The 27859-nt window shown below is 50.9% G+C and overlaps 1 protein-coding gene across 3 annotated transcripts in view; it reads right to left on the bottom strand.

Annotated features, from left to right (window-relative positions):
* Positions 1-27729, bottom strand: part of FHL1 (four and a half LIM domains 1) — a 33026-nt gene extending 5297 nt beyond the window's left edge. For 2 of the 3 annotated variants that reach the window (XM_037407783.1, XM_037407784.1), the window contains exon 1: positions 7151-7258. In XM_037407783.1, coding sequence (XP_037263680.1) covers positions 7151-7172 — 22 coding nt within the window. In that variant the 5' untranslated portion in view covers positions 7173-7258. Of the gene's footprint in view, positions 1-7150; positions 7259-27516 lie in introns of those variants that run through there. The other variant, XM_037407785.1, reaches the window with a different exon arrangement.
* Between the last annotated feature and the right edge of the window lie 130 nt (positions 27730-27859).

Below are 27859 nucleotides of genomic sequence, written 5' to 3'. Positions count from 1 at the left end.
GCGGCAGGACAGGCTCTGGCCGAGCACAAACCACAGCACTCTGCCTCCCGGGGCCCGGCCCGCGGCGAGCACGGCACTGCAGGGTCTGCTGGCTGGCAGGGGGACCAGAGTCCCACCCCAGTCTTTCCCCGTCACCTTCTTAAGCAGAAGGATACCAGACTCTTTTATTGACATATTTCACATCAAGCAGGGATAACGGTACCTGATCATGCGCTGAGAGCCGCTTAGCTCATAGCGGCCAGCCCACTGCAGGCCTTGGCGAGGTGCTGGCTGAAGCACCACATAATTTGTGCGCAGAGATCGCCAACCATGAGCACAGCAAAATAGTTTCCATGTTTCCAGCCTAAGCCCGCAGCCAGCTGCAGCCCTCTGAGGCCTTTTGTGCTGGATAGTTGTGCAGCTTCCAGCTTCCTCTTTTCACTGGGCTTTCACATACATAGTCATAAGAAAAAAGCAAGAAAAGATCTCCCTACATGTAAAGATACTTCTTTAGTTCGTGCCAGCAGGGCTCTGCCGAGGCACGATGCCACCATGGCCAGGGAGCCAGCACAGCAGTGGGTGTGGAGGCTCTTGACTGGAGGATTTTCCACTTTGACCACTGGTGCACACTCACACCCTGTCCCCAAACGCTCATCCCAGCCTGCACGCCCAGGCTCAGCCTCCCAGACAGCTCCTGCTAACAGCTCCCTCCGTTTCCCCACGCCCTTCCCCAGAAGCAGCCAGCACCACTCCTGCGAGGGGGCTGCAGAAGCTCCGGCAGGATTATGCAAGCCCACGGGGTCCCAGAAGCACAGCTCCATCCCTGCCGCTGCCACCCACGCCTGCAGCCCCCAGCACGGCAGCGCCCCGGTTCCCCCGCACGGCCAGCAACCCAGGACACAGCCCTGAACCTCCTGCACCACCACCGACCCGACGGGAGATGCGGCAGTGGTCTGGCAACGGGGGCTGCCAAGAGGAAAATTTAATTATTATTTTCTTGATAGAGCTGCAGCACCAGCAAGAAAGGGAGGAGGACATGGTCAGGCGATATAAATGGCTGCTGCTTCCTGCTGTGAGGAGGGGGAGGCGGTGAGCACCCCCATCACATATCCTCAGCCCGGAGCACCCCACCCAGCCCTGGAGCTGAGGGGCTCCTGACCGAGCTCCGCAGCACAAGGGCTGCTCGTTCCAGCCATGCTGCTCTAAGCCCCACCACGGCACCTTTATAAGCTGAAAGAGAGATTGGGGCTATTGGGGTGCAGAGAGGGCACACCGTTCCTGGCTGTACCCTCCTGGCAAGGGGGGGGGGGGGGGGGGGCGGGGATCAGCAGGACCCCGCTGGGCTCACCCTCGGCTGCAAGGTGCTGTGCAGCAGGGCTGCCGTGTTGGTACGGCGTGAGGACCTGCTTACGCAGCTTCTTCTTGGACGCTTGCCCACCCCAGCGGCTCTGGATTTACCATCAGCTGCATGGCCCGACCTGTCACCGTGAGAAATCCCCCGGGGCTGAGGGACCCTTGCTGCCACCTTCGTGAGGAGCAGGGCTGGGCGGCAGAGGCACCAGTGCAAGCGCACGTCGCCAGGTGAGCACACGGCAAACCTGACCGATCCTGACCGGGGCACAGCCCTGCCCAGCAAGCCCAGGCACTGCAGCAAGAAGCACGGGTGGCTGCTGCCTTCGCCATCTCCTTTGCCCACCCAGTTTTATTTACTTGGAGAGTAACGTGCTGCTGGCAGCACACCGTGAGCAGCCCTGACGCAGCCAGGTGCAAAGCCCCGGGAGGTGCCTGCCTGCAAATAGCTGTTTTGCTGTTATTTCAGAGCTCTTCTGCCACAGCTCTGGGCTCAGGCAGCTGTTGGGTAGTCAATGAAAGGTGCTGGGGCAGGAGACAGGACTCATGCCGTTACTTAGCAGATTTTTAAACCCAAGAGTCATCTCACTGTCTCCTCATTGTCACTCTTTCAACAATGTCAGGCCAGAACAAGCTGGAACGTTTCCCTTCCAGAAAGCAGGCTAGAATTCTGGAGAGGAGCATCATCACACAGGGAGGCTGCAGGAGAGGTGGGGACCAGGTTCACACCCTTCCCCTAAACCTTACAGAAGCGGGCTGGATGCCGAGCAGGCAGGAATTACACCCCAAGGGGACTGAGGTCTGGAGACGGCCAAGGTCAGGAGACGGCCATATCCTGCTGACTACACCAACGGTTGTGTTTTGCTGGTTCAAGTAAGTGAAACAAATAAACAGCTGGGAAACATGGAAACTATGTGAGCCACCGCCAGCTCTGCAGAGCTTTATCAGGCAAGCGGGTTTTATTTAGAAGAAGTGCAATTGCACAGAGTCCAGGGCAAATGGTTTTGAAACACTCCTGATCTCAGGTTTAGGGTTGCTTTCAACTAGAACACACAATCGTCAACATAGGGCTCAGGGAGTAACATGAACCTGTGTTCCCATGTAATGCATCATGCACTAATGTGAGACACACACACAGAAGCTCCACAGACAAGTTAGCACTGGGGCTGACAGCCCTGGGAGGTGTGCTGTACATGCAGACAGGCCAGCCTCCGCCTGCTTTGTGCCACCTCATGGACCAAAAAGCCCCTCTCATACGTAGGCTAGGGCATGAATTTGCTTCCAAGCTTTCTTTCCTCAGCAATATCATTCCTGATCCAGACCCGGGAAAGGCGCCACCATCCTCTTGCCTGCAACAAAGATGCACTGACCACGTTGTCCCAGCAAACGTGCTGGCTGCTCACCGTCTCTGCTCACCCATGCCACGCCAAGAGCCCACATCAGCCAGACCATCTCCTATAACCCTCCCACGGGAACATCCTGCCCAGGGGCTGGCGCACAAGACCCCAGAAGCTGTCAGTCTGTGGCAGAGCAGGGCCCTGCACTGGTAGCAGCTCTGCTGGAACCACCCAGATAATTTTCCCAGAGTGGAGCAAATGTCCACAGTGACCTCAGAGCTCTGCTGCCCTGTGGAAGGTGAATTTAGCGTCCTACTCCTGTTCCCCTAAGTGGTCCTGTCCCCTCTCACAGAAGGTAGACAGAACAGATATTAGTGGTGCTGTGTAAAAAAAATAAATAAATAAAACTTCTAAAGCCTGGTTGGCAGCAGATCATGCCTTGGAGATGTTTATCTCCTTAATAACCTGTTCACCCTCCAGCTGCACCATATCCCCACAGCTTAACTTTCCAGAGCTTCCAGCTATATTAACTGAAGCCTGTCTTTGCTGTCTGGAAAAAAGGCAAGTCATGAACCTAAGGACACACTGGCTGTATGGAAAAACCATGACTCCTCCTTGCTCTTCGTTGGGGCCTTTATTTTTGTGCACACTGCATAGCTTCCCCGAGCAAGCTGCGCGGCAGCTGTTGAGCACGCAGTAGGGATTCACACCAGTGGTACAACCACGCTACAGCAACGCAGTACTCAGGGTAAGCACTCATCAAATCACTAAAATCACAACTGCTGTACCTTTTTGCTTCTTTTCTCAGTGGCGTGCTTAAAACTACAGCAGTACACGCAGTTGGTTTAGCTTGCAAGTTATTTGAACACAGTTTCTTTGGCTGTACCTTTACACCAGACTACAGCGTCTCAGAGCTGGCAGCCTGGTTGAGTGTCTCCTGCTTAACCCCAGGAAAATCACATACCCTGAGGCCACGCACTGATCCAAACCTCATTGCAGCTTGAGTCTGGGGCCACAGAACGGGATTTAGAAAACAAGAAAACTATGGGCAGACTGGAACTATTCTCTGGTCCAGGCTGACGTCCACATGCAAAGGGTGTTCTGCTGGAGAGAAGCAGGTGAGAAGAGAGTGCAGGCTGCTGGGGAGAGGGGTAAGTGCAGTACATGCCCATCCTTAAATAGCCTAGGGGACCTTCAATAAAAATAAGAGCTCAAGAAAAATCCAGCACTACTTCCAGAAACTAATCTCCCTTTAAGCAAGGTGTCCCTCTCCCACCAGCCCTGGCAGGGTGCTGTCTAAATGTAGCTCCCTGATGGATTTGGCTACAGCTGGCCAGAGGGCAGCTGGCCAGATCAGTGGCCTTCTCAAGTATCAGGGTATTTGGCATGAAGATGCCCTGGAATTCAACCTTAACATTTACCTGACCACAGAGGTGCCAGTTAGCCACTTGCCCCAGAGAGCATCTGCTGCTTTTCAAAAGCAGCTCCTCAGCCCTTGAACAACCATGCCTTCATCTTTCAAAGATCTCAAATGTTCAGGGCCACCAGCTTCCACGCACCTCAAGGCAGACTGACAGTATGCTGTGGGGCAGGCACAGGACTGCCCCAGCTCAGCAGTCGGGATCTGGGCTACGTCTGCACCCTGCAGCATGGCAAGTTTTGGGACAGGAAGAGTACAGACCTAAGAAGTGCCACCCCACAAAAGCTGTTGCATTAACACAATCCCCTGCCTTTTTTGTCGGTTCCTGCCTGCCATCGCCCCTGTGCCCGTCCCGGCTCAGCGGAGCTGTGTACCACAAGGCAGCGTCGCAGAGGTTTGCACAACAAATGAAACTCAAGCGCTCAGGAAAGGGAGCCGAAGGCATAGCTGATAAGCAAAGCACTTAGCACAGGATATGTGTTAATGTCTCTGGGGAATATGTTTAGATGTGATAAACCACCAAAGAAGAACTTGAGGTGTGGTCTCTAAAAACAACCAGGGAAACTGTACCTAAACTTTAGGGATTATTCTGCCGCTTGGGAAAGATGAGGCTGAACGTGTTAAGCCTCTGCCCTATGCACAGCTGCATACTCTATGGCAATATGGAAGGGAAAGAGCAATTGCTCTTTGACTCTCCATCAGTTTTATTTTTCTCAGTAGACTGAGTACACGCAGCCCCCGCACCGCCAGGCATCGGCTACACCTGCCTATTTCACCTCAGGACCTGGCATCCCCATGCCTGTCACCTGGGGTACTATTCTCAGCACTCCTCTATGCAATGTCAAGTGGTTTGCTATAAATACCAGGGAATACCCTTAAAAGAAGGGTCCCATTAATCCAAGATGCAAAGAAACACTCAGGACTGCACTTCAAGGTCACTGGCATGCTGCTCCGGACAACAAACATTTGCAAAGCCAAAGGAAAGAAAGAAATCATTTGCAGGTCATTTTTGCTGGGGGGGCTGGCAGCAACGAGTGGAGAGCTGTGCTCTTCCATTGCCAGGCTGGGGCACGTGCAAGTCTCATACTCCATAATTCAAAAATTAGTCTGTTGATAAAATGGAAGCTTCTTTATTTAGACCAAGAACAGCTCCGAGTTCCTCAGGCAGTTGCCAAAAACATTCCCTACGGTCCTATTGCCACCATGTCTGAGCACATCCCAATCATTATTAAATCTTCACAGTTCTCAGGGGAAGTAGGGACATGCTATTAAAAAACACACCCCAGCCCCATAAACACTTCCCCCAGGGCTTGCTTTTGCACTTAATACAGAGCTCAGCTAAAGCTAACAAGGCTCCCCGTGTGCACAGCACCACTGCCTAGAGTAATGCTGAGCACTTAGAGTTTAAGCAGCGAAGCCCAAACCTTGCAAAATGAACCAAATCAGCTAAAGCAAGAGAGTCCTGCTCAGTAGCTGAGCCGTTCTGCAGCTGCCTTAAGCTTTGACCCTTGAGACTCCTCACTTATGTCCCCAGCTCTGCACAGATCTGCCTCCACCTCGGTAGCTGAATGCCTTTCTCATACCCAGGTGCCCCCAAGAGCCCAACGTAGTAAGCCTTTCTCCTGCTGTGGAGGATTCACCCCCCCAGGCCAGGCACTACAGCTGTCCCAGAGAGCGGGGCTCCCTGTGGCGTGTGGGAACAGACAACACATTGTAACTTGGGGGGGGCAGCACTCCAACCGCAGCATCTGATCAGAAGACACTTTAGCATTTTATATTACAGCACAACATCAAATCCATGGGTCCTTGCTCCAGAGGATACCCCCCCTGAGGAAGAAGACAAAGATACAGCGGGGAGTATAATGAAAGGATGCTACAGCATCCGTCACTCTTGTGAGCTCAGTTAAAAAAATAAGTCTTCTTACATTTTAATTGAATGGATTTCTCTTTTCAAACACCTTTGAGGTGCTTAAAAATGGTACTACAGAAATCAGATTTTACTCAGAAAAGTACCTCGAGTAATGTCTGTCTGCATCACAGAAGCAAATCCTACGTAGTTACATGCCATGCAAGAAGCCTGCTCTTGCCTTGTCCTGGGAGGCTGAGCGTGAGCTTGAACACCATGCTGTGACTTTCCTCCCCAGTTTTAAAGAGCCTCTATGTTCCAAACCAAATTTCACGAGCACACTGTCCCTTGGCTCCTGGTGTGCTGCAGCTCGATGGGATGCCCATGGGACCTTCCCCTCAAACTTGCCACCCTGTCCTGTCCCCAGGCACGTGCACCCTTCGGGCTATGTCTCATCAAGAGATGCAGTGCCCCTGCCATTGTATTTTGTCATGTGGCTGTAGAGATGTGCGGGTTGTGCACACAAATATGGTCATCTTCTAAGAATCAGATAAGATCGTAAAAATCCTGAAAGGCTTTCAGGTATCTGTAATTAGAGGGCTAGAGGAGATCAGTCACAGATGGGAAGATAAAACACATCTTTGTGCAACGGGGGACATGCAAAATGTGCTCTCAAGGTTCCTGTCAATATTAATGGGAAGGAAAAGTTTACATTTTCCTATCACTGGTGAGGGTCATCCCATTTGATCTACAAGCCAAACACAGAGAAGAGGGAGTAACCACAAACTTCCCACCAGAGCAGAGCAGAGCAAACCACCTGGGTTTACACACTGGGCTTCTGCATGCTCCCCTCTGCTACAAGTTTCCCCTGCTCCCTGCAAGGAGGAGCATCGTCCCCCGTTTTCACCTAGTCTTCCTCAAAAAAACAGCTGAGCCCCAGCCTTCCCACAGCAGCAGATACAAAAGCACTTACCATCCAATGCATTTTACCAAATAGATGAGGCTGCCACCAAAACCACGCTCCCAGCACCAGTCCCCCACGCTGCTTATAAGCCCATTTGCCATCATCAATTACAGCTGCAGATTACTGAGGCTTAAGGCCACATCCAAGAGCTATTTCCCTGATGGAGGAGCCTGCTAGCAAACCTTTGTCCCCATTTACCAGGCACTGCACGCACAGGGCTTCTCCCACAACGCTCGGCACCACGTCCACTTTACCTGTGTGCCTGTGGAAAGCCATGATTAACAGCCCAAAGTCACCAGCAGCCTCTTAGCGAACAGAGTTCACAGTCTCTTGGCCGATTAGGAGCTGCCCCGTTTGATAACATACATTTAAACGGAGGCTATTAATATGGACGGGGCTCCTACCAGATGTCCACTCCCCTCCACAGAGATCACAACCTTAATCCCCCTTGAAAATTCTTACCATTTTAGGTGATCCAAGGGAGAAGAATAGGATCCAGAGACCTCTAGGTCTCTGTAGGCAACATGTAAATACCTGCTCAGCTACTCAGCACCCAAATTAGTCCCAAAGGCAGAGTGTGCCTCAGGAACTTGACCCCATGCTAGTACTATTTGGCCTTGGCTTTAGAGCTAGATTGTGTCTCGTAACAGTCCTGAGCTAAATTACAGACCCAACATGAATTCCGCAGTGCCGTTGCTGAAGGCGAGAGGTGAATCACAGCCCCATGGGGGCTGGGGGGGCTGCAGTCCCAGAAACCAGCAAGGGGTTGTACCAGACAGGTACAACCTAGAAAGGATGTGGCTTGTACCCCTGGGGACCCAGCTGGTAGCCCACAGAAGTACCAAGAGATACGTTCACGGGTGGGTTAGACTTGGTTTCAACATGAGGGTCATGCTGAAGTTTTACTGCCAGTAAATTACCATACCTGGTCCTCCTCCAGCTTTTACCCTAAGGAAGCTCAAGGCATTAACTGAAGGAAGCAAGTCCCTGAACGGGAGCACTAGGAAAGCCAGGTTTCATGATGACGGGGCTTCTCTAGCACCTAACACGGCGGCTGGGCTCATTCCCCAGCACACGGCTTACAGAGGGCACTGGCTTGTGCCTCTGTCCTCTTTACTCAGGTGTCCACAAAGCTCCCTGGGAGACCCCAACTCCGCGGCTCCAACCAACCTATTCCCACCGCAGTCGTGACCGGGATGTGACCGGGAGTGGCGGGAGCTCTGGTTCTTAGAGCTCGCCCCGCGGGGACGCGCAGCCTGCGGCCGCACGCTCACTCCAGGTTATGCAATTGGTGGCAGCGCACGCTCAGGGCTGGGGGCCAGGGACACCCAGCTGCTAATCCCGCCTCGACACTGACTCACTGCATGGCCGTGGGAAAGTCAGTTAACCTCCCTGACAGACACTGGGAAGAGCCAATGTTTATCATTCCTTCCAGGGAGCCCATCGCGGTGGTGTCTGGCCTCCGCACAGCAATCAGCATCTCCAGCCCCAGTGGCCCTGCTGCAGCCAGGGGCGGGGAACACCTCCACTTCCCACGCACGCAGCAGGCTGTGCACAGCCCCCAGCACCAGGCTCAGTGACCCCCTGAGCCTTTGCACCCATCTTAGGGCCCCCGGGTAGCACACGCTGAAGGGCAACCTCTCACCAGCATCCCAGTATCTCCAGGTTTCCAGCGTGGCCTGGAAAAGGCCACACTTGACAGCATGCCATCCCAAAAGAGCTCAGCGTGGATTCACTTGTAGAGCAGATTGAGGCTGGAAAACATGCTAAAATACTAGCACGCTGAAACACTTTGGCTAGGAAAAACCCAACGTTATTCTGCCCCAGCTCATCTATAAACTCAAGCAAATTGTTTGCATAATTCAGATGGTAACAGGAACCCTAACAACTGGTATTTTCCTGTGCTAATCTTGCTGCTCGCAGTGTAATATTTACAGACATGAGTTCATTTTTGGCAATGCATGTAGAGTTTGCACCATTAACCATTCTCATTCCTTTCTAGCTCCCTACACAAAGCACTGGCATCCCTCCTGCCTGGCTCTACATTTCCTACTTCCCACAGTATTTCTCTTGTATTTCAACTGGAAATGGTAACCTTTGCTCCCTGTCCTAAAAGATGGAACAGCATTGCTGTGCAGTGTCAGCAGCTGCCATGTCCTACCCCAGAGGCGGCTTGCAAGTCAGCAGCAGTTTGACAGCATTGCGGAAGAGTAGGGACAGACACCTGGCCATCAAAATATTTCACGTGCATGAATACATGTGTGTCTGCAGCACGACAACATGGGCTGGAGGAGGTGGGAGGGAGGAAGCTCGACCAAACAACAGGAGGAAGACGCAGCCCTGCTTCATGAAGCTTCACCATGAAACTCCCTGGAGAAACATTTCATGGCACAGCTCGCTGCAAAGCCTCTGTAATTAAAAGGCCATTTTGTTTGAATTTGTGACCGGCTGGGCAAGCACAGCAGAAACGGGGTGGGGAACAACCCTTACTGAGAAGACAGGGCCGCTTTTGGGTTCAGCCATATGACCTTGGACAATTCTCATCATCTTCCCAAGCTCCCCTTTGTCCAATAAGCCCAGGTGATTAAATGCACTGGTGGTGCAAGGTGCAGCACAACTGCCAAGGAGGGACATAGTTGCTCTGTGAAACACGGCAGGGAGCAGAAACCCCCCAGGAAAGGGAAAGTGCTCCAGCCAGGAGGTGCGGCAGCCCCATCTGAGCCCTTCTCTTCTAGCCAGGCACCACGCGTCTGCAAGTCCCAGAGGGAAGAGTGCTACAAACAAGTCAGCAAGTGCACAGCAGGGCAGGCAGGCTTGGGTTTTCATGTTTTTAACATTAAACCTGTCCTGTAGGTTCTTCAGGACTCCAGGGAGCTGATGTGGACACACTGATCCCACCACACGGGTCTGACTGCAAAGCGCCGTGGCTGGGACATAGTGTCATCCACTCGGATGGACAAATGATTCACATTGTGGTTTCCAGAGTATTTTCTTGCCCCAACAATCCTGCCAGAAAAGGTCTGGGCGTCTCAGCTTGCTCACACATCCTGCTGTCACTCAACGGGAAGAAAGTCCTAAATAGAGCCGGTATAACCCAGGCATTGATGAACTATTAGTCACCATCATCAAAGAAAGAAGCAAGCAGCAGTAAATACGAGCACGAGGGGAGCACCTGTCCACCCCTTAGGGTAACGCTGTACCTTCTGCTTCCATACACACTGCTTAGCAATGCAGCTTGAACCTGCGCAGAGAAGCACACTAGCCATTCACCGGGCTGCCCGTAAAACGAGAGCACCGTGTTGCTCCCTACCCTCCCCGTCATGCAGGCAGGCACTGGGCACACTCCGTGCTCTCCCTCCAGCTGGAGAATGCCACTGGATAGCACAGGACCGGCACAGCACCATCAGCCAGGGCTGTGCCAGGCAGCACCGGGGGTAGAGGTCCACATCCAGGTTTGCTCCCACTCACCATTCATACAAACACTTCTTGCTTTTCAGGTAACGACACAGCAGGTTTAGCCTTTTTTTACATTTTAAATCTATCTTAGGTTGCATGCAATGTGTGTTCACCCACAGCAGAGAGCACTCCTTCTGCCCGTTGCAGACCCCAGTTAAACCTCCCTTGGCTATTCTGAGGCAGAAATCACGTTTTTAAATCATGAAGCCATCATGTTCTGAGGAACAAAATCATGTTTTTAAAGCTTTTTTGTTTTTCTAATATCAAGACAGAGTTTGCAGGAAACCAACCAATAAAGGAGTTGGGCTTAAAAGGTGAGAGGACACAAATACAGCTCTCCAAGAAAAAGTCTGCCTTTGTCCTTGCAGCTGGTCCATCAGCAGGATGGAGGAGGCAGCAGCCCCACTGACACAGAAATGCCAGGTAGGTTTGGGATCCCAGCCTGGCACCTGGGGCTGATCCAGCCCTCCAAGCACTCAGTATCCCATGTGCTTCCCGCTCCCAGCACTGGCTTCGCGCTGATGAAAGGCACTGCAGAACAGTGCTTGCAGACCATCCGGAGAGGGCTGCCAGGGGATGGCCCCTGCTCCTCCCCCCCCAAGCCAGGGATACTGCATGCCACCCACAATCACATCTGAGCCAAAATGGGGAGGTTCCACCTAGTCCTTTCAAACAGCCAATTCAGATCAAAACCAGTTTCTCTTTGCAGTGTCACAAACATGCTTCAGAAGGCTCAGCCTGGCTCAGTTCCCCCGTTCTGCATACAAGGATGCACCTCCGCACCCGTGAGGCATCCTGCAGGCACTCACATAAACGCAAGACAGAGACACGCTGGTTCACAGGGGATGTACCCACATCCAGAGCAAAGGGCATCACTGCAGTGACAGAGGGGACAAAGCTACCAGCCATCAGTCAAGCCCCGTGCCCTCAGGCAACCAGCTCGGAGGGGACGGTGGAGGAGGAAAGGGGCAGCACATGGCAAAAGCACACAGCGCGTTTTCCTTTCTTCAATGCTGAGCTCCAGCCCACAGCTGGGTCAGATTTGTGTGCTGCCCCTTTCAGTGCCAAGGGAAGCTTTTGGGATCAGCTATGGAGGTAGGGATAGAGGAACCGGGAATTGATTTATAAGGAAGCGGACACAGGCTGAGTAACCCTTCATGAACTCAGCTGTAGTGCGAGTATGAACAAAAGGGGGAAAAGAAGGCAGGATAAGAAGAAACAAAAAAATAAAGATGAGGATGTAGTAACAGACAGGAAAGAATGGTCAAGAGATAACAGAGCTGGAAATTAAGGCCTCTGAAAAACAGAAAAACTGGGAAGAAATATAAACTGCATTTTTCCCATCTGCCTCCATCCACAGGCTGGATTGTTTCCAGGACTATTCCCATGGCAGCTCCAAACTTATTTCCCCGCTGCCATCTGCTCTGTGGCTCCCCTCCACACACGCTCCTGACTGGCACTTCTTTCCATCACCTGTTGCTGACATGGCAGACCTCTGGCTGCTGCTGAAAGCCAAGTGACACCAAGGCCTGGGGGGAACATCTGCACATAAATCAAGAGCTGCTTTGTAGACCCAAAGCTTTGTTCAGCTTCTGTCCCAGCCCATGGCTATCCCAGGGTTGGAGCAGAGAAGCCGCAGCATGGTGGGGTGCAGGCACCACACAGACCCATGGCAGCTGCCCCAGGACCTGCAGGCTCCAGAGAGGACCGGGGTGAGAAGAGGCTGCAGCAACTCTAGGTGCTGCACAGGGCTGGCTTTGAATCAACTGCACAAGGAAGTCCATTTCCTCCTGTCCCTGCTCCCTGTGGCTCTTTGCTGTGTCACAGATAAGATGCCAGCTCCATCTTCCAGCAGCAAGGATGCCAAGTGCTTGCTGTGGTCCCTGCAGTTAGATTCAGATCTTCAGTACAAGCTCAGAAAGGGACAGTCCCAAAAGGTTGAAGATGATTTTTTTTTTTTTTTAAATAGCTTAGAAAGATAAATGCATTAGTCTTAAATACACTAGGTTAAACCTGGGCCATCTCTCCCTTTCCAGCTCCGTCTCCCCCATGTCCTTCTGCCTCAACTCAGCCTGCAGAAGGGAGATGTGAGCACACAGGCAGCAGACTGGGAGGCTCGCAAGGCTGCCCGCCACCCCCTTGCATGAACGGCAAGGTGAAAACAACAGATCTGAATGTGCCTGGACATCAGCCAGCCCTAAGGAGACACAACAAAGACTTCCTTTGCTCCTCTTTGGAGAAAGATCCACATGCGCTGCCAAGACTGGTCTGATTCAGATACCTTTTAAGAGCACTAAGCCCTTAACTGGGCTAAAAAGCCTCAAACCCAGCATTCGCCTCCTTCCTTCCCAGCAACCTTACAGCTGCACCAGGCACAGACCCACCCAGCGGGGCCCAGTTTGAGCAAAGCAGCCTCAACGCACTGCAGCCCAGTGTGAAGTCCTCCTCAGAGGTCATCTGCCATGAGAGGAGCAGAAATCAGCTCATTTACCGCAAAAGCAGCCAGGGGTGCCGCAGTGAGGCGCGCGGCGTTTACCGGGGAAGATGAGCCAGCAGGCGCAGGGGAAGCAGCCCGTGTCCAGCCACACAGGAGCCATGGGGACAGCATCCAGGTTAGCATCTCGGGGCCCCAGCAGTGCCACGCTCTCACCCACGCTGGCCAGGCCCCTGCAATCCAAGCTCCCACGAGGAGCCCTGGGGTTTCTGCTCACCGCAGTGCCAGGAGCTGTGGCTGCAGCACCGCAGCCGCACAGCACCCTGCCCTCACAGGTGGCAGGGGCGTGATACTTCTCGGGTACCACCAGCACTGCCACCAGAGCTGATAGGGTCCTCAGAGGAGCCCTCCCTGGGGCCAAGCAAGCTGCACCACAACTCAGCTGTTCTCCAAGTTATTCCACAAAGCTTCACGCTCAGGGCAGTGGAGCTCCTTAGGGAGGTTTTGGCCAGCTGCAGGGGTCTGTCTTTGTCCACGTTCGGATGCAGTCACGTGGAGGAGGAATGACCGCTGGAGTCAAACATGAGGCAAAGATTTGCCAGTCACAGCTTTCCCCCAATGGCTTAGCCCTGGCTTCAGAGCTGAGAAAAGTAACTTAAGTCCCTGTCAAATAAATACCACGCTGATCCCAGCCAGGCAGCACGGCAGTCTTTTCCAGGAAAGATGAAGTCTGATGAACACTCACAGCAATATAATCCTATCATACCCACACAATAAATGCTCATGTCGGGGCTTCACCGAGTTGTTAGTGAGCTATCACTGAAATAATATTTCACAACCCCCATCACTCTCTCTGCACTCCTAATTGCTTTCAATTACTTCTCATGGGCACAGCAACTGGCTGAGCGATGCTCTCTCCCAGTGAAGTTAAACAGCTCACTGTGGGGAGCGTGGAAGGAAGTTCAACTATTAGTTTGCATCACTGCTTGAAAGCTGGGTCATTCACCTTCCCTGGAAATCTACTCACAAGCCAGAAATTAGCAGCTAGCCAGACACGTGCTCTCCAGCATCCCCTACATGGGTTTCCAGTAGCTCTGCCATCCTCCTGTGTTCATTTAACGGGACCTGGCAGCAAGAAAGAATTGCAAGGCAGGAGCTGCAGGCTATGCCCAAGTTTTTCCTCCAAAGTGCTGGGAATGCTTTTGATGTGCTGTTTTCTAGTAAAACATCGTGTTCCCGGGCAGCTGCTGGTCAGATGGTTCTGCAAACCTCCCTCCTTTGCCCCCACAGCACGGTGGACCAAGCCATAACCCCGCACAAGCAGTGCTCTGCAAGACCAAAAAGCCTTGGTGTTTCCCCTTAAAGAGCTTTATTTTCAGAGCAGAAGAAATGGCTGACTGTGATTCTGGCAAGACATCCTCCAGAAATTCACCACTGGGAGACACTGATGACGGAAATCTTCAGCTCAGGTGGTCAGAGAAGGGTAAAGCAAAGGCTTCTCAAAAAACAGCTGGGCAGAAGCACGCTGCCTGGCTAAGGGCAGAGACAGGCCACCACTCCAATGAGAAGGACATGCCCTTCCAAGCCTTGGCATGCCAGTTGGGAAGACTCTCTGGCATCCAGCACACCATCAAAGCACCGCCCAGACTTGGCAGAGGCGCCGGGGCCATGCCCTAAGTGCTGATTTAGAGCTGAGCCTTGGCGTAGGGGTTTAGCAGGATAACCAGCCCATTACCCTGGGTGCACGACAGTCGCCTCGAGCAAGATTAGCATTTGGCTATCTACACCTTCAGTTGTTAGACACTGCTGGTGACTGAAAGGACCAAATCACCCTTGTTATGTGGCCATTTTAAAAATAACCTTTCCCAAAGCCTCCCAGTGCATAACCCTCTGTCTGTCTCAGCTCCAAGAGCTGAAGGAGATCAGCTTGCAGGGCTGACGGGTATTTTTGGGCACTCTGACTAACTGTCAGGACATATGCTGGGCATTCTTTACAAGGAAAAACAAAGCTGCAAAGTCCCCTCCAATGGGGGTGGATTGGTCACAAAAGTGATTCTCAAAACCTCCGATTTTGGGAGGGTTTGATTTAACTTCCCACTTCAGATAAGTGTGTTTTGAAATGGAAGAAGGGGTGGACTTCCTTGCACCCCGACACAATGAAGGCTCAGCCCGGCTGGGCCACATTGCACCAACAACAAGGGCAGGAGAAGTGAAAACCCTTCACCGTGGGACGGCTTCAAATCCACAGCTGCTTTTTTGGCACCACATCACATGGGCACTTGCTGGCCGTGCTAAGGAACATGCTCCAGGACAGGCTGGGGATGTTCTCCAGGACAAGCCAAGGAGAAGACACCCACCAGCGTGGGGTGAGGATGCCCACAGGCACGTGCTCGCTTGTAAGACAGAGCCGCGGTGCAGCCTTCCAAGACACCTTGCTCTGGTCCTGTGTTATCACACATTTCTTCTGCCGAAAGAGATGCCATTTAACTTTCCGCCTTGCCTAGGTTTATCTTGTAGCTAGAGCTGACCTCGGCCACCATTCGTGTTAGTATTTTGCAAATCAGCCCACCAAGCCTCTCGTTAAAGCCTTGTGCGTTTAACGACCACACATCCCGCTGCTCAGCCAGGCTCTTCACCTCTGTCCTTTTTCAAGGAAGTTGGAGCCCCTGCCCAACTAGGAGACCACTCGCACTGATCCTACTGAGCTTGCCTTGGCTGCTCTTCCCCAAACTGACCTCCAAGCGACTAAGGACTCGGGCAAAACCAGGTAAGTCAGCCAGACTTTGAGAAGAGCCTGGAGGCCGGAGATAAAGGGGTATTTTGCCAACGGTGTCCCTCTTCCTCCCTCCACACTCAGGAGCAAGGCACTCCCAGCTCAGCAACCCCAGAGCCTCGATGCCCTGCAGCCACTTGTGAAGTCCTCCTCAGAGGCCATGTGCCCTGAGAGGAGCTGAGATAGGCTGGTTCTTGCAAGTTCACTGACCACAAAAAAAAGAAAAAAAAAAAAGTTAAAAGCAACATGATCTGGTGTTTGGTTTTTTTTGTTGCAGTTCCTTGCCGCTTCTCCCAAGAGCATCTTTCACCAATCTGAGCATCTCAACAGCACTTCACTCCTATGCCAGTACACCAGCACTCACCCAGCTCAGTTTCTCCATGCTTACTAAGACAGCAAATATAGCACCTGTGTGCAACACCTCCCCAGCACCCTGGGACAGACAAGCCCAGAGCACCCCACATTTCCCCAGCACCGTGCAAGGCCTGGGGGCACTCTGCCTTTCACCCCAGAAGCTGTCCCGATGCTTTGAGCCCCAGTGCTGTCTCACCCCATGACGCTGGCTGGCCCATGCACTTGTGCTTTCCCCTTTCTCTGGCATATATCAAACCTTGCTCTTGTCATTCAGCAGAAACACTGCACCGAAAGCACACACAGCTTAGGGTGATGAGAGCTCTCTGAAGTCTCCACCAGTGCTTTCTGCATATTTTTCCCCCTGAGCTGCACGACAATTTCCACCGAGGATAAATGTTGTCAATTCAGTTTCTAATAACGGCATTAAAATGTATGAGCCATTTCTCTGGAGTCAGGGATAATATTTTCAAAGTGCCTATGTGTACAGGAATGTACAGGTCATTTTTCATAAAGTGATAAGGATCCCAGGTCTCACTGGAAATCATGTCAGATCAGAGCTGGGCAGGGGCTACACCGAAAAGCATGCTCTGCGGGGTTGGTTAGAAAACACCGATTCAAATGGTAAAAAAAAGGAACAAATATCTTTAAATCTTTCATCAGCGTTAGGATTCAATTTTAGCCAAAGCTAGAGAGACCCATCCCAGAATGGCTATCAGAGCCCTGCCCTGGCTTGTGGTAGCCCAGCTGAGTGTCATCGCCTGCAGGATGGAGGCTGTTTCGGAGAGGGAGGCAGGGGAATTGTCCCCCCCTAACACAATCCCACCGTAGGTTTTGGGTAACCTAGCAAAATTTGAGTTGCTTTAGTGTCTTTGAAAACGTTAGGATCGGTAGACTAATACTTGGCGAGAGACAGTTCAGGCAAAAGCAGGACTGGGAGGTGAGATTGCTTAAGCTGCTACATTTAATTTGCCTCTCATTTGCTGAAACAGCAAATACCTTCATCCCCCACCTCCACAGGGGCAGGCCAGGGTGATCAGAGGCAAGAGAAGGTCCCCCCTCCTCTCCCATGCTCCCACTGAGGGTCCCATAGCAGCACTGCACATTACAGCATTTCTATCTGTGCTCACCCCTGGAGTAACGGGCAAAGTCTATGGGCAGTTACACCTACTAAACACAAACTCTGAATAAGAAAAATAAGATACTTAGAAGAGTGTTTGATTTTAAACACAGAAATAAACCAACTGGAGTTGGTACAACCACTTATGTGTTTGATTAAGCCCTCCTCTGCTCTGTGGCTGGATCCAGGCCCAAAAAATTATTTTGTTTTCTTATGTAGCAGCAAGACAATAAATTCAGGGATAACGAGTGACACGGTCTGCAAAGGGAAACAGCCCTTCTCAATACAATTGCTGCTAGCTGTCAAACTACCGTCCAAATCAAACTATTAGAGGATCAGCTCCATGTGACAAAAAAGCAGTGCTAATTGCACACAAGTGCCAGAGAAAACTGTCAAAAAGCTAAAGCAGATGTGAAACAGTGGCTTGCTTGCTTCCACAACCAGCCTGTGCAGCTGCATCGCGTGAGAGCCCACAAGCACCCGTGTCCCTCTGGGAATGCTGCAGGACAATGGGGAAGGGGTGAGGTTTCCAAACCGTGGAGGACTTTTCCTGCATTAGCAAGGACTCTACTGTCCCTTTGATAAAGTTACTCCTTGAGCCAAATTCTCAGCTGTGCTAGAGCAAGCCTTGCCTGCTTTACGCTAGCATTGGGCAAGGTTAGTCTTGACCCTGGCCAAGTCCAGGCTTTGCAGAGTACAGCAGTGTTTTTAGCTGCCCAGAGTCGGCCCAAAAGCAAACGCGCCTCAATACCAAGTAGGTGAAATGCTGGGGTGGGGATACGCTACTGGGGGAGGACATGGGGAAGAGAGACATTGCAGACCTGCAGGGATGCCTGTCCCACTCCCAAACACTAGAGTCCTGTGCTTCACCCCACAGAAAAGAGGTGACATAAAGGAATATCAAACACCACATTAAACAATTCATTAAACAAGTTGTGTCTCACTTCCAAAGAAAGTGGAAAAAACCTAGAAATGCCCCCGTGGCATTCTTTCTCTGCTGAAAGCCAGGGATAGAATGCCACGGGGGCATTTGTAGGTTTTTTAGCTGCCTGCCAGCTATGGGGTAGTACAGGGGCTGGGGCATAGGGCTGTGCTATGCAGCAGTCACAGCTGCAGGGCCACACTGGGGTGGCCCAGGCACCCACTGACAGCACTGCCAACCCTCTGCCAGCTGTAAAAGACAGAGACCTGCAGCTGAACTCAGGTCTCTCACCCAAATCTCACTCAGCTGTAACTCCTGACATTAAAAAGCACGGTCTTTCAAATGCCAACGTACTCCAAGTATTAGGGTTTCATGAAGCCCTTCTCTAGAGCTGATGGCTGAATGCACTGGTGGCTGTGACGGAGCTGCTTCTGAATGCTGAGGGACTTGGTCATGTCACCAAAGCATTTCTCACATGGCTCCAGAACGGAGCTGGAAGAAATCCACCCACAGGCCTGGAAGGGACTCACAAGAACACAGAGACAGATCACTCCACGCTTGCAAAATTATAGTAAAAGACTTCCAAAATACAAAAATACCCCTACTGAAACCAATGCCTTTTATTATAGATGCGACCTTCATCCCTTGCTCCAGAAAGCCATGAGGTTAATCCAAAAAAAGACTGTGTTTTTGTACCATGTGAGTAGGTTCGTGGATTACATTTCAGGGGCTCAGCCTTTCTCTGCATTTGCGCTGTTGATAATTGTATTTGTTTTCAGCCACTGGCAACCATGTCTTTTAAAAGATTTGGTGAAATCCATCAGTGGGCCTCTGGGAAGTGGTTTATGCGTTCCTTTGTCAAGACAGCTGCCAGGTGATATGCTGATGTATTTCTACATAATTTTATGTGTTTGATAACTTAGCAACGGGGAGCAAAAACCAAGAAAAGGGAGCAGCAGAGACGACTGCCACACCTTTGCCAGCAACCCCTGTGCAGCAACCTAACGCAGAGGGACAAGCAGTACTTCCTCCCACAGACAGACTTTTTTTAGTTAAAAAACTTATTTTCTTCAGAAAATGTGAATTCATTGCAAGTATGTCTGGAAACATCTCTGTTGTAGCAGAGAGAGGTGCAGGCTGCTATCGGAGCCCCCTCCAACCCCAACCAAAGCCACGTCTCTCTTGCAGGGGCAGGTCCCACACCACCCTGCTGTGCCCTGGCAGGAGGTGATCCCAGCGGCTGTCCAAGCACAGGTCCTCCTGACACCTAGTGTCGCCTGCAGGCTTATTCCTGGGAGCAACTGCAGGGACAGGCAGACACAGAAAGCTGCCAAACCCTCTAGCATCGGTGCTTCAGAAGTCAAGTCCTGATCTACCTAAACTGGGGGCACTTCGGGGTGAAATAATGGCAGAATGCAAAATTCTAAGCTCCAGCCCTAGATATGTTGCAGAAGGTGGTGAGGATTATCCAAGTCCTTGCTGCAGCCCCTGGAGCGGCAGCAGAGGAAAAGCTCTGCCTGTCAGATACACCTATCTAACTAGCTGTTTAAACTAACCTACACGTCAAGCATCTCAGTTTTCCCCACAATCCTTGCACCCAGGGAGGTTTCAAAGATAGGGGAGGTGGTGGAGTAGGTCACCTCTGCAGCACCTTAACCCACCCCAGGGCTCTCCAGGCCATAGTCCCACCAGGAATGTCATTGCCACACTTCCAGGAACTGTAAAAGCCCAGGCTCAGCAGCCAGCATCATGCATTATCCCCTGCATGATCTCGTTTACAAGGCAAAAGCTCTCTGGCAAAACAGCTCACACAGCATCCAAATGTCAGTGGAGCAGACAGCGTTACTGGTGCTGGCTCCCTTTCCATCCGGCTGCTCCAGCTCAGGCACCAACATTGCTCAGAGGATGAGCTCATTGCTATTTCAGGTTGAATTTGCACTTGGCAATCTCCCTGGTAACCAAAACAAATTACTCATTGGTTTGTAACAGATTTATAGGTTGTTTGTTTCAGTGTCTAGTGAAGTACACAGAGAGTTTCACCACATCATAGCACCAGCACAGCCTGGGGTGTAAGAGTGTGGAGGATGGTATTTACAGCCATTGCTATGGAGATGGGCTGTGTTAGCAGCTCTCGAGGTCAGAGGGAAAGCTGATTTTGGGCCTGACCCCAGTGACAGAAAACTGAGAAAAAGAGGTGTGAGGCATGGCCATCGCTCACACACACCACAGGTGACCCCACATGGTAGCCTCCTGCCATCCCAGGCACCAGACAGGTGTTAAAGCTTAGTCCAGCACATCAGAGAAACCAGGAGATGCTGTCTGCAATCCTCTCCAGCTAGAAATCCCAAAATCTTTCCCTGAAACAAGTATCAGGAAGGTCTGACACTAGAATATCCACTAACACCAGCCATCATCAGTATCATTTCACATGTCAGGACTGTGAGGACACAGGACAGATATAGGACTTGCTGCTAGTTTATGTTCTTGGGCAGGAATTTCCCCCCCGTTCATCATCACATGCATCAGCACAAAGGGCACTGAGAAGCAGCACCAACCCAGGGTATTGCCTGCTCTGATCTGCAATGTGTAGAGTGCTCGAACGAGATCGGCGATGTCTGGTTTTGTCACACCTAGACCTGAGCCACAATACAGCTCAGAAGTTGCCCAAATCGCCTCTTACATTTAACAAAGGGTTTGGGGTTTTTTTGCAAGAAAGAAAAACTCTACCCTGATCAGCTCAACCCACTAACTGAAATGTTGGTCAAGATACATAATCCATGGCTAAGCCCCCAGCCCAGCCTGCTGAAATGAAAGCAGGCAAGTTGTGTCCCTTACCCACTGCAAAAAAATCATCCCACCACAGAGATGGATCCAGAGTCAAAGTTTCCACCTTCAGCTAAAGATCATTATAGCAATAACGGTGTAAGAGAGAAGGGGAGATTATGGCAAGAGGTGGATGACATACTCATACATCAAACAAAGTAAATCCGGACAGAACTAAACAGATTTTCATCCCCACCGACTGCAGGGTGAACAGGGGCTGTGCTCCCATCCTGCTCCAATGCTGCCATCCACGCCTTTTCCAGAGGCAGCGCTGAAATCTACTGAAATCTGTTATACATCCAGTGGCATTTACCAGGCAGGCTGTCCCAGAAGGGAAGCTTGACTGACTTTCAATGGGCAGAGCAAGGGTAGATAGGAAACAGTATTTGCATGTGTTGAGTGAAATATATAGCTCTGTGTATTTTTAAAGTTAAATGAGACCAGAGAGAGGGAAAGACTCTTGCACCCTGGACTGCTCTTTACCACCTCTCCTATGGTACTGTCAGAAGACGACCATGTCAAGTCAACGCTTAGACATCCCCAGGGAATTTTGAAGTGGAAGCAGATTAGTAGGAATTACTCAGATGTCTGAACAAGGATCATACATCTCTGTGCTTCTGGAGGTGCTGTCTGTGTTTGTATTCCCTCGAACCAGCGGCTGCCCTGCGACTAATGCTGTACTAAAAGAGCAGGACGTGGTGCCAGGTCCCCAGGATGCTTGCAAGATCCCAACACCGCCTCCGTGGGCTGTTCATCTGAACAGACGTCAGCTAGAACCACTCACCCAGCCCGTCGGCTGAATTAGGTAAATCACGCTAGAATCTCTGTAGTACCCAGCAGCAGCATGAGTGCACAGAGCTGTCCCAGGGCAGCATCTCTTCTGGGATGCAGGCAGTCCTGGGGATGACAAAACTACGGGATATTTTAAAGAGCTCTTTGCTATGCCAGTGCAATGAGAAGAGGGGCAAACCAAGAGGCACAGAAAAGTGTGAAAGGCTCAAGAGTCCAAAAATGAGACGGTAAGACAGAAGCTGGAAAGGCAGGCAGGCAGTGCCTCAGAAATGACTAATTCCAAACCTTTGCTCCAGTGTTTATTATAGAAAAGAGCAGATAAGAAAGGCGGATGATGATAACAACTGCCAGGGGCAGCCAGTCCCAAGTTAAACAAAGAGCAAATGCCTTGCAAGTAGCCTGCCAAGTCAGAATGGTTCCCACAACTTGGGGCACTTCTTTAAAAGAAAGGACATTATTTTCTCCCACCCCAGCATCCTATCATCAGTGGGGAAGCTATATTTAGGGCACTTTCATCGTTACTCTTAAGGGGATCTTCGGTCAGGGACCACTGGAAGCACACAAAACCTGAACATTCCCAAATGAAGGCAGTGGGGAAATGCTGAGAGCCAAACCTCTGCAGGAAAGCCAGCTAGCAATCACTGTGGGCTGGACCAGCCATGGGTTTAGTGTAATGAACCACTTTATTTTATTTAGCAAAAGAAGAAAGGCGCGTCCAGCACCCTCATTCATAAGACAGAGTTTTGGAGGACTGAGCAGATTTTTCACTGCCTCTGGCCAGCAAAACAGTGGAGAGCAATTCTTGCTCTGCCAGAAGCTCTGAAGTCCTCTGTTGCTTAGACACTGGTGTGACACAAGAACCCTAACATGCTGGGGTGGCTACTTCAGCATTAAAGCTAGCTTGAAGCAAAATAGGTGGATTATAGTTCCCTGGACCACCCATGCCTCCCAAGTGGACTCCCTCGGCCTACCCAGCACATGCAAGTGCTTGTTAACAGTGGTCTTTTAAACCCATCATCCCAGCAGATAGACGCCACGGGAGCCAGCCATCATTTGATTTGAAGCTCCCCCTATCTCAAAGAATCATAAAGCATGAAGGTCTCTGATGTCTTGAAGAAATACAGGAGTGGGATGATTTTCCAGGAGAGAAAACTTTTTTTTAGCTACTTCACCTTTTCTTCCTCCCCACCTGTATCACAGTAGAGAGAACAGGCTTGTCTTGTTGTTGCTCTGCAGTTCAACGAGTGAACTGGCTCTGAAACATTTTGGTCCAAATTATTAAATCTCAAGCTACACCCATCAGGCAGCCTCCTGTGAGTCAGGTTTTAGTCTCTTCTCTTCCACTCTGCTCCAGTTTCCCCTTTCCAGGGGTGGAAAGATATTAGAAACACGGAAGCCAAAAAGCTGCCCTGCAGCGCGTGTTCCCAGCAGGAAGAGTTTTTTCCTGTTCTTCATTAGAGGTCTGGGTGACAACTGATGCCAACAGACCACAAATGCAGCCATGTCACACCACTTTTAATCCCTCACAGTTAACGGCTGTTGACTGCCTACTCGTGTGCCAAACAGCCGGCTCTGCCCAGCAGGAGGAAGAGAGGGATGCATCCCAAATTACGTCAATCACTAGGGTCACCTTAAGGAATAATAATAAAAAAAAAAAATAAAAAATCAGGCACATCTGTGGAACGAGCAGGTCTTCTGAAAACACCAGTCCAGAGTCAAGAGGTTTTGAATTTCCTATTTACCAAAACAATGCAATTCTGTAACAGCATCCAAACCAAAATTGTAACTCTGCCTGCAAGTTTCCAGTCAGGCACACAGCAAAATACCAGCCCTTCCACCCTGGGCTGCAGCTCCATCACTGTCGGGAACTCTGTCCTGGCTCTCCAACCTTTTCCAGGGCACTCTTTAATACAGCCTTTTTTTGAAAGAATACTTCCTCAGGACCCTGCCCATCCCATTCCAGCGTGGCTATAAAGCAAGCCTTACCCTGCTTTTGAATAGCTCCAAAGCCCTAAATGTCCTTTTAGGGCTTGCATCCTATGGCAGGACAGGGCTCTTTGCCATCTCTTCAGGGGGAGATGAAAAAGCTGGAGAAGCACAAGAGCATCCATCCACCCACCTCTGTGCCCCAGACGACGCTGCGCGCTCTTGCTCCGACAGTGGGAATTTGCTCTGGCAGCGTTCTTGGCACCACACACTCCTGAATCACTCTGAAAGCATCAAGGGCCAAAACCTGCTTCAGTACATGTCAGGGACACGCAGGGATGCTGGACGCTGCCCCACCGACACTGCTTTCTCGTGGCTTTCCACATAGCAGCTTGGAGCAGAGCAAAGCCTTTGCGGGAAATACTTTTGAGCAGCAAAACGAGCCCATCTCTGGTAGGAGATACTTGGCTGTGGGCCTGGGGAGGGTGAGGGTACACACAGCACCTGCATCCCCTGGGAATGAGGGGAAGAAGCTGGGGCAGGGCTCTGTTTCCCCTGCCACCCTTCGTTTTGCGCTCTGCCTGTTCCATGGGGCTGAGCATCACCCAGGCTGAGGCTGCCCCCCAGCAGGTAGCCCTCATCACAGCCCAACTCTGCGACTGCCTCTAGCCACCGCAGGACAACCTCCCTGCACCCAGCAACTCTTAATCCTTCTTTAAGTGATTTTATTCCGCTAATTTACACGTTGTTCCAGAGCCGAAGTTTCCACAGTATTTTTGCCAAGTTGGCAGGCTCCCTTTGGATACAGGGGGTTAGGAGGGAGAAATGCTCATCACCAACTAGCCTGGGCCTCTCAGCTCCAGTTCATTCCCACAGAAACCAGCTGGGGAGACATCCCCAGAGCTGGTTTTGGGCTGCCTGTCTACAGAGAGCCCCAGTCAAAGCACATCAGGGAGTCAAAACACGCTGGGCTATATCTTGTCTCTGAACTCCAGGGAAGCCCCAGTGCCTTTGCTTCTACACCCAGCCAAGTGGCTGCAAACAGGGGTTTTACTGGACCCAAGGATAAAAGAACTGAAACCAGAACAATAAGGTACAGTCTTTCTAAAACCATGCTGCAGAAGTGGAAGCATGCATTTATCTAAACCACATTTAATCCTTTAGAGTCCTAGTGTCTCAAAAGCCATCTGCTTAAAACTCCTCTCCAAATCAGGGTATCTAAATGAAACATGAGGTCTCTTTCTTCCTCCCACACTTGCTCTGCCAAAATCAGACATGAAATGACTGATCTCAGATATTTCTGCTTTGTTACTCTCCCCATCCGCATCTTCCATAATAGAGAAATAAATAAAAATAAAAAAATAATAATAAAAAAGAGATCCCAGTGATTCAAAGTGAAGTATTTTGACTTGCAATGCATTTTTTATTATAAAAATCACAGGTCAGGCCTGAGAAGATTTAATGTACAGACTTTATTTACGTTACCTTTTCAAGCAACAGTGATTCCACATAGCTAAAGTTGCAGAACGGCCTCTGAAATCTCAGCTTTGCTACCTTTGCACTCCTACATGCACAGCATCAGGTGACAATGGCTGAGGACCACGAGGGTGAGAGGCAGGCACCAGCTGCACAGCTCAGCCCTCCACACATCTGCTGGTGACACCCACATCTCAGTGTGACCCCGGAGGAAGCCTGGCACCAGCCAGCCAGCACTAGCTCGTTGCTCTCCAGGAAGCTGCTCTGATGTAGGAGCATACCCAAAGCCTGAGCAAACGTTGCACGTTGCTGGTGGCGAGGCTTACCTTACCGCCTCTAGTGCCACTGCGACTTCATGTCACAGCAGCACCACAAAAGGGGAAGATGCTAAACACAGGCTGGACTGGATTGCCTCATCAGCAAAGACCAGAGGAATTTTCCAGAGTTCTTTAAGGCATTGACACCTAAATCCCCCGGTGCATCCACCGGACGGGGAGTAAACGTAAAAGGACATAATTCACACAGGCTGCTGCTGAGGGGACAATGTTATTCCTGGCTCACATCATTAGTTTTTTCCACTGAAGCACTGGAATTTTCAACCATTTCCCAGTACCCACCCAGAGCCAGGACCCGTATGTACTGACAGCAAGGAGGCGTTTCCAAGATGGAGATGGGGAAGGTAATCACAGCCGTGGTACCCAGGGACCACACCAAAGAGCACAAGTTTCCACCAGCAGGCACACAGCACAGAGAGGGCTGCGGGATACCTACTAACACTGAGCAACCTCCTTTTCGCATAGGTGTTACACCAAAGGAAGCAAGTTGTTCCTTGGGGGCAAGGAGGGCAGTGACTTAAAGTTTTTTTTATATCCTAGTGCAATGAGTGTGGACTGTATGGTCACATTCGTATGACATGAGTTTAGATCAGAGATAGAGCCCATCCTACAGCATTGTTCCCCTATTCATGGATGTGAACAGGGACCTGGCAGAGCTCCCACCAGCTGCTTTGTACTATATGCCTGGATTTTCCATTCACGGTACAGTTTGATGGAAAGGATGCTTCCAAAATAAAGGCCAGACAAGATGGACTGGAGAGTGTTTATTTTCAGGTATTTGAGTACCCTAAACATTGCCTCCTTTTGAGCAGCAGCCATTATTTACATCCAGGCAGAGAATTATACCAGCATACGTGGAGGCAAGCCATCATTCACTGCAAGGAATAACTTCTCCTGTTAGAAACACTTCAAGAGCCCAATCCTACAAACCTCCCCCAGCCAAAATTCCCCAAGAGCAGTACAAGTCAGAAACCACCTGTAAAACCCCAGCCCTGAACTGGTTTCCTCAGAGCCACGGTCCAAAATCTGAGGAATTACTTTCTGTTGGACTAAGCTCAAGGGGCGGGGGGGGGGGGGGTTGGCACTTGTGGTCTCAGCTCTGAAACACCTAACCCACATTTTTCTAGCAGGTATTAGTCAAGAATGAATTGTTATATACTGAGTTCACTGCGCTCTTTAAGGACAAATTAAGAACTGGTTTGTATTCAAGAATGCTGTATTTGAGGGGGGGGCGGCGGTGGAGAGGATGGTTTGTCACTGAAGTGTGTGGGTGCTTTTATCATTAAAAAAGAAAGTTTACATTTTAAAGCCATATTTGGTTGTTTGATCAGCTTTTTTTCTTTTTTTACATCATGGTTTAAGAATTTAATCAGTTTCCTTTCGGAAGTTTTTTTGTTGTTTTAAAAAAACACTCTTCCTCTCAAAACAAGGTAAAAGAGCAATTGGTAGGTGGATTGTTTTAATCATTTCCCTCCCTTGCACGTGCTAGATTGCAGCGATTTAAAAAGCAGCCACATCAGGTAAAAGCTTGCATTTCCATATTCCCCAATTCTGTCACTGCCAGCCTGCTCCCACAATTCAGATACTGTCCCTCACTTTCCAAGAGCATCGCACCACCTGAGAGCCCACAGAACAGCCACTGCTTCAGCCGTTTCCTCCCCAGCTGACATTAAAAGCTTCAAACAGGCACACCTGGTTGCCTGCCTAGGAAAACACACAGCTGACAGCTCTTACACAGCTCTGTACCACTGCAAACACTCCCTGAACAACCCACTCGGCTGGGAAGCAAAGAGAAAAAGCTGTATTTATACCCCAGTGGCTGCCTGTACTTTCAAAGCCACCACCTTCCAGGAGGGAATAGGTGTATCAGAAAAAGAGGATGCAAGAGAAATCTGAAGCAAGAATTGAGATAAATCCCACCTTCAAAGCACCCCGTAAAGCAGAGGCAGTTTCTAAGGTTAACTCGGGCAATCCATGAAGAAAACGCCTGCTAGAAAGAGTGTATCAGAAGTACATTATACACCCACAGACTTCCCATTTTCCCCAGCCCTGCTCTCACCAACCCTTCCCCAGCAGAGCAGTTACGAGGCAGAGAAAAGACCCAGCACAAGCCCTGAAATCCCAAGATCTGCAAAGCGTGGGATGCTGAAACGCTCCCTGCCCTGCTCAGCGAGATGATGCTCAAGAGGGAGAGACCGAGGCATGTGCTTACTGGCTGCCGGCGAGCCTGGGAGCTGCTGCGAGGCGGCTGCTGCCTGGAGGAGGGAAGGGATGGACCAAGCTCGGCGTGCGGCTGTGCACAGCACCTCGGCAGCAGGATGGATGCAGGAGCGCTTTGGTCCAGGGCCGTGCCTCCAGCCTTGTGGAGGCAATGCGGCTGGGCTGGGGTGTCCAGCTGGCGGGACAGCGGCTGCTTTGCCACTTATAGCAGGGAGGCGCGTTGCAAAAAAACGTGAGTCCAGCCAATAGTACCGTTCCTGCCTGGACAGCAGCTGGAGGGAGGTGGGGAACAGCCTGCTCCTCCCAGGGCCTCTGCACCGTCCACAGCAGGAAAA

Source organism: Falco rusticolus, chromosome 14, assembly GCF_015220075.1.
Source record: "Falco rusticolus isolate bFalRus1 chromosome 14, bFalRus1.pri, whole genome shotgun sequence".
NCBI classification, from domain to species: domain Eukaryota; kingdom Metazoa; phylum Chordata; class Aves; order Falconiformes; family Falconidae; genus Falco; species Falco rusticolus.
Note: the sequence above shows the minus strand (reverse complement) of the source record. Positions and strands in the feature narration are given on the sequence as shown.